The following is a 7,389-nucleotide window of genomic DNA, read 5'->3' on the forward strand; positions in this document are numbered from 1 at the left end:
AAAAAAAAAAAAAAAAAAAAAAAGAATTAAGAATTGAAAGATTTCAGAGAATGATCATTAATCCTTGGCCTGATTTTTTCTAAATGAGTTCTAGTTAAACCTTTGCAGTTACCTGAAATTCCAAAGTGATCTTGAGCCTCTTGCTTTCTTTCAGTGCTTCTGGCCCAGGAACTAATATGAGGGTTCTGAGTATGCCTGGAGCCCAGAAAATAGAGAAAGCAATTAAAGGGAGCATTATTTATGTTATGGGTTGATCTAGTAAGAATGATACTTCCTGGTTCTTTAAAATTTGCTTTCCCATTCCTTCATTTTCCTAGTTATTTTTTTCTACCCTTTCTTCAAATTCCAGAATGAGTAAACAGTGCATCATAAGGATTCTAGTGGGTGATGGGGAGTCTAGACAGGTTTGAAAAGGGAAAATGGGTCAAGTACACACCAGTTCGCCAGGCAGTGTTGTGGTAAGATGGCTGCCGAGGCCAAAGGTCGTATCAAGTCTCGATGCAGACATTCACTACACGTGTATGGACAGTAAAAATGACTGCACGATTTCTGTGTTTCCTTTTACTCTAAAACTTAGAATTATTTCTACCCCTACTTCAGGGTCTGTGCGATAATGATATTTCTAAAAGTTCATGAAAAATTACAGGCTAGGAGGTAGGACTAGGGCGATAATGTTAGAAGGAATAGTGGAATATAACTGGCCTTCTCTTGTAGAATATTACAGAAAATGATGTTGAAATATAAGAAACATTTTTTCTTTATTAAACAAATTTTATAAAACAGCTTCTTTGTTTTGAATAATTGTATACCCTTATTTTGTTTTTTCAAATGTTTTTTATGAGGAGACAGAAAAAAACAAAGAATAAGGAACCAGCCATAATCCTGCTATTCAGAAGAAAACTGTTAATATGTTTATATATATTACTTTTTACAGTTGTGATCATACAATGTATAGAATTTTGTATCTTGCTGATTCTCACATAAGTATTTCCTCATATCATTAAAAGTTACTCACCAATAGCCTTTATGATCTATTCTCTGGATGAGTTCTGGTTTATTTAAACATCCTCTACCTTAGAAGTAGGAATCTGTCCTCTCACTGCCATTTTTCTCTTCAGAAACCCTCATTTCTCACTCTTATTAGTGTAACATCCTCCTAGCTGGCGTCCTTATGTCTGCTTTTGTGCCCTCTTATCCATTACAGAGGCCAGAGTGATCTTTTTAAAATACAAAATGCAATGTCACCTTCTTCCCTGAGGCCCTTGACTGACTTTGCGTGATTTTGTGATGAAACAGGAGGGTCTGGAGGCCACGTGTGGCCTGGCTCCACCTGCCTTTCCAACATCATTGCTAGATTTCTTCTGTTTCTTACTATGCTGCTGTCACAGTGGCATTCTTTCCGTTTCTAAAATGTCCTAAGTTATTTTCTCTTCAGAGCATTCTTACAAGCTATATGCTTTGCCCAGAATGCACTTTTCTTCTTTGCCTGAGTAGTTTGCATTTTAAATGTTACTTTATCAGAGTTCTGCCCTCTAATCCAAGTTAGGTCCCTTTTCATGACATGCTGTGCTTTTCCTTCATTGTATTTATAACAATTTATATTTATACATTTTTTAATTTTAATATATGTATTATATATATGCCTAGTATATCTCTTTACTAGACTTTAAGCTTCACAAGGGACTGCATCTGTTCTGTTCTCTTTTCCCAATATCTAGCTTGTAGTAAGTGCTCAATAAACAAGCACTGACTGGGTAAAGGAGTGAGAGATTCCTAGAATGTATTATAATATTAAGGATATAAACATTAAGAATCTTTTTACATATTGCCAAATTGTTTTCTACCAAGGTTTATACAATTATGAGTGGGCAATTTCACTGTCCCCTGGATATTATTTAGTGTAATTTGATTGGAGAAATCATTGTCTTTGATTCCTAATGGAGTTTAAACATTTTTTTCATGGCATAAGGACCATTTATACTTGTATAAAATATTTACAGGTTTCCAAATAGATGTGCTGTTTCTTAGAATAGTTTGTGTCTGCTGTTACTTTGATGTAGTATTTTGTATTTTGGAAGCACTGCACTTCACAGGTTGCCCGCAGTGTCTCTTCAGTGGTAGCCCCGGCAGTAAAGGGGTTCAGAGAGATTAAGTAAGTGGCAAAGCTAAGACTAGAAGTTAGGAACTGTGTTTTATGCTCCTTGTACTTTTGTACACTTTCATTACACACTTTTACTTCTAAACTTACTAATGTTACAGGCAAAGCTTTGGATAATTCTGCTTTCCTGCATAATGCTAAAAACTTTTTAGATCTTTTAAACATTTCAGTTGTCATTTCTGTAGCACACTGGCATAAACATTTTTCATCTGTATGACTATATGGTTATATAGTTTTAATTCATGATGACTTATTAAAAGCAAATACTCTCGCATCAGACATATCAAAGCTACCCACACACTTGCACATACTAATATATATACATGTTTTGATATTAGGATTTTCAGTAGTCAAAAGGTAGCTCTTTTATTTTGTTGTTTTACAGTTTCACTAGGTATTAAATTTTTATAGTAAAATTTAGTGTTGGCTTTCACCATTTGTAATAAAAAAATACTTTATTGAACTATATACTTTAAAGTATTGTCCAAGTAGGAACCAGAGGTAACACTGATGTCTCAATGTAAAATATTTGAGTACAAAAAAGATAAGGCTAAATACTGTCTAGGGAGCAGGCTTAAAGAAAAGAGAATAATGTAATTGTTGCAAGTAGAAAATAAGTAAATGGATTTTCTTGGAAATAAAAAGTCCATGAACTATTGCAAGGGACAAAACTTTCAGAGAGAGACAAGTTCTGAATTTAGGTAAAACTAATATCATTTATGAATATTGACTTCCCATTTTTTTATTGATGTGAATAATTTAAAATGCTGTGCTTAAAATATGCCTAAGGTCTTCTACTGAATTTATAATCTTGCTCCCCCATTTATTTAAGCCCAGGCACCGTTGTATATTGTCTAAGAAAGGAAGGGGAGGGGATTAGAGATGAGGGTAAAAGAGATCAAATATATGGTGATGGAAGGAGAGCTGACTCTGCGTGGTGAACAATCAATGTGATATATAGATAATGTATTATAAAACTGTACACCTGAAACCTATGTAACTTTACTCACCATTGTCACCCCAATAAATTAAAAAAAAAAAAAAAGCTTTCCAAATAATTATGCCAATAAACTCATTGCTTTTTCCAGAACTTCCTCAACCATTTATTGTCTGAAAGCTTTGAGAAATATTAATGGAATATTATAATTTTTTATTAGCACTTGATGTCCATGATGTATTTTAAATTTTTAATTCTCCTAGTTGGCTTGGACGCCTTTCCTGGCTGCGTTTAGTGTGGGTCTACAGGATTGTGATGATACTGAAGTAGCCTCTCTTTGCCTGGAAGGTATAAGATGTGCGATCAGAATTGCATGCATTTTCAGCATTCAGGTAACAAAGAATTTTGCCTTAGTAGCCAGTCTGAAAAATGTAAATTACTTATGCCATTACCGTAGTGTAAATTATCTTTTTATGTCTGACTTATGAAAAACTGATTTCAAATTTATGATGGAATTTAAATGAATCTTAATGTGTAAGTTTCCAAGAAGCTATGACAAAAGTGGTAGTTCTATACCAATGAGTCTAAAACTCCTCATAACTGGTTTGCAATTTTTCCAAGACTGATTCCTCTATGTTAATCTGAATATCTTATTTAGATATGTTGTATGTTCATACTTACTGAATCATATATATATTTTCATATTTTATGTCACTTTATAACTTTGCCTAAGCCTAAGAATAAGTTGTCTTTAAGAGAACCAAGTATCTAGTACATGATTTTCATGAAGATAGTCTGTTACAGTAATTTATATGCTTTGTCTCATAATAAATTTTAGCCAAAGCAGTTTTTTTAAACCTTTTTTACATTTAATTATGAATATTAGGGCTTAAAAAGCACAGCCTAGTTATAGAGAAAAAAGTGAGCAAATTTATAAATCAGGTTCCTGCTAGTCCACACAGTACTTGAAACATAGTAAGTGCTCAGTGAATGTTTTTTACTGTATAAATTCATTTGTTATCACTAAACCCTCATCTTGACTTATCACCTTTGGATTTTAGAAATTCATTCTTTTCTGCTTCATTCATCATCTTACGATAAAAAAACTGCAGTTTGATGTTAATTGTATGTAACTCATGACTTGTCAGTTAAAAACTTACTAAACTAGTAAACAGTTTGTCATGAGGGAATTAGAGATCACTCTGTTATGTTTACAACCATATAAAGCATACATTTCTCATTTTTATAGCTGGAAAGAGATGCATATGTCCAGGCGCTGGCGAGATTCACCTTACTGACAGTGAGCTCTGGGATTACGGAAATGAAACAGAAGAACATTGACACAATAAAAACACTAATCACAGTGGCTCATACAGATGGAAATTATTTAGGAAATTCATGGCATGAGGTATAAGCACTTTCTTTATTTTCAACTTAGCAATTTGGTTTAAAAAATGAGCTAATGCTAAATATTCTATCGCTAACATGCTGAAGTGTTTGGAAGTAAATTGGTGCATTCGGGATGAGTACATTTAGCGTTTTATAATGATTTATAATGTAGCCTATATTTAAATCCTGGCTGCATACATTTAAATATTTTTGTGAACATTTTTAAGGAATTAATTTATTTTCCCTTTTTGTAATTAAGATTCTGAAGTGCATCAGTCAGTTGGAGCTTGCACAGCTTATAGGAACTGGAGTGAAACCCCGGTACATTTCTGGAACAGTGCGAGGCCGAGAAGGATCTCTCACTGGAACAAAAGATCAGGCTCCGGACGAATTTGTGGGTCTGGGGCTAGGTGAGAATTTTTAAAGTTATTTATATGAAATATCAAAATTGTTTTTAACTTGCTCAACATTTGCTACTTTATTGTAGCAATGGCGTATTTAGAGGACTATGATAAAATGCCCTTTGGCCAATTTCATGAGGAAAACCAAGACTGTGTAGGAACTGCCTTTTTTTCCTGGACTAGTATGTAGCCATTAGTCTTGATCTCATGGTTGGGGTAGAGGAAGAACATGGTTTACAGTGATCTGCTTTTAAAACTCAGTGGGTAACTGAAATGAGCAAAGGCTTGTAAAAGGCAGTAAATAGTTGGGGCAGCTGGAGAAGGCATTGAGTCACATCTTTTAAAGGTGCTGTGCAGGTCTAACTAAACTCTTCTGCCAGCATGAAACTTCCCCATGGTTTCCCGTGTGTGCAGTATGGCCAGGAACTTCCAGGTTTGACCCAATAGAACAAAGGAAGATACTAGTGAAAATGGATACAGAACAACTAAAGACAATACAGTTTTACTCATAAATGGAAAATGTACCACCAGGGAAAAAGCAAAGTTTAGACTCTTGTTGATTTTGAATACTGTACTTCTGGGCTTGAATTCTGTATTTCTTCCTTACTGTGTGCAAGTTACTTTAATTCTCTGAGCTCTCTTGCAAACTTAATGGTATTTTCTATTGGGTTGTTGGAAAAGTCATGATGCATTTTTGCAATGAAAAACATAGAAAAAATACGTCATGACTTTTCCAACAGCCCCAATACTTCTAGAGTAGTTAGGATTAAATAAGAATATATATACATGGACTTAGCACAGTGGCTAATACATTAATGGTTTCAGGATTTTTCTCTCTTCCCCACCCAACTTTAACCAAGAAATCGAGAGACTTGACTTAAAGAGAGCAGGAGGGAATATACCTGAGATCTAGGATTATTTCCTTTTTAAGGCTTTGTACTGTAACATTTCTGGATATTTTTGGCTTTTTATCTTTTAGTGATTTCTCTTGTTGCTTGCAATAAAAATTCTTAGGAAATCCAAAAGAATTTCAAGCTTGAAAAACCATCCATAGGGAAAGAAGTAAAGACCCATGTTGTGGCTTCAAGTTGGACTGGGGTCAGTTAGTTCCGGTGGCAACCCCCTGTGTCAGCGGCAATGCAGTCAGGGCCTCAGTGTATCTTAGATGCTGTGGTCTGGGAGGTACAGGTGTAGACTTGGTGACCTAGCAGCAGGATTTAGAACTGCCGACTCACCTGCATGGTGACTTATGTGTAACCTGGAAGTCTGATTCGGAACATTAGAACTGTAATTACTACCGAAGATAGCACAAGATACAGATGAAAAATATTTACAGGCAAGTGAAATGAATGTGCTGTGATTGATTCAATAGCTTTTGAAAGGCCTTTTTTTTTTTTTTGAGACCTAGGGTGTGTGAGAAGGCCAAAATAATGACGGGTGCAAGTCTCCAAGGCTCAGTTTTGCCAAGCAACCGAAGTAGGTTGCACTAAAAATGAAACAGGAGTGAAATATTTTATCTTCCAGAAGTTTAGTCAAACGAGAAATGATGATACTTGCAGATAATATTTACTAGTATATTTGAAAGTTAATTAAATTTTGATCACTCTGCTTTTGTGCTACTTGGGTTGCAAGGATATGAGATGATCTGCCCTCTCCCTTCAGAACGGAATTTACAGAAAAATACACACATTTCAGATTGAAATTTAAAAATGTCAGGCTTCCTAGCTACTCAAGCGACCAGCCACACTCTTCCATCTCTTTTTTATGCTTTACTAGGCTTTGTCTTATGTTATCTGCCTCTCTTTTTGGCCTGCTTCACTCTCCACTCACTCCTGATTGATCAGGTCTCTCATTTTTGAGTCTGCATCCAAGAGGGAGCCAGTCTGTTGACTTGCCCCTGGTAGGCAGAGCCCTCCCTTCAGGCTGTCTCATTGGTTAACAGCCAGCCCAGTGTAGCAGATGTTCACCCCTGCCCATCTGTGCCCTGTCTGTCACCTACTCAGAGAGCAGATGCTTGCTTCAGCGGGACGCTGGAGTCAGAATTTAAGCTAGAAGAGGCTGTGGAACAGAGAGGCGAGCTGGTTCAGTGTGTATGTCTGTTTTTACAAAATAAATTAATAGCCTTTATTAACAGCATCCATGCACGAGGTATTCCATGTAACCAAGTTAATAGGGCTGAAGATACATTTATCTGACTCTCTTGACTGATATAAGTCTGTACTTTAACTTTTTGAAAACATGGAACTTTTAGTTATTACGAATACATAAGCACATGATTATTAGATTTGAATTACATGCATATTCTTTTAAGGTATATAAATTAAAGTTTAAAAATTCAATGGCTTGGTCATACAAATCTTCACAACACTTAACATCTTTGTTCTTAGTGTACCTAAGTATTTTCTTTTTTTTTCTTTTTTATTTTTATTTATTTATTGTTAGTTTCAGGTGTACAGAACAATGCAATAGTTACCCTTTTCACCCTCACAAAGTAACAACCCCCC

The 7,389-nt window shown here is 35.2% G+C and overlaps 1 protein-coding gene across 1 annotated transcript in view; it reads left to right on the forward strand.

Annotated features, from left to right (window-relative positions):
• Nucleotides 1–7,389, forward strand: part of ARFGEF1 (ARF guanine nucleotide exchange factor 1) — a 111,625-nt gene that overhangs the window by 71,212 nt on the left and 33,024 nt on the right. The window contains exons 20-22 of the mRNA XM_019630307.1: nucleotides 3,359–3,487; nucleotides 4,345–4,503; nucleotides 4,744–4,894. Of these exons, the coding sequence (XP_019485852.1) occupies nucleotides 3,359–3,487; nucleotides 4,345–4,503; nucleotides 4,744–4,894 (439 nt within the window). The remainder of the gene's footprint in view (nucleotides 1–3,358; nucleotides 3,488–4,344; nucleotides 4,504–4,743; nucleotides 4,895–7,389) is intronic.

Source organism: Hipposideros armiger, unplaced genomic scaffold, assembly GCF_001890085.2.
Source record: "Hipposideros armiger isolate ML-2016 unplaced genomic scaffold, ASM189008v1 scaffold_900, whole genome shotgun sequence".
NCBI classification, from domain to species: domain Eukaryota; kingdom Metazoa; phylum Chordata; class Mammalia; order Chiroptera; family Hipposideridae; genus Hipposideros; species Hipposideros armiger.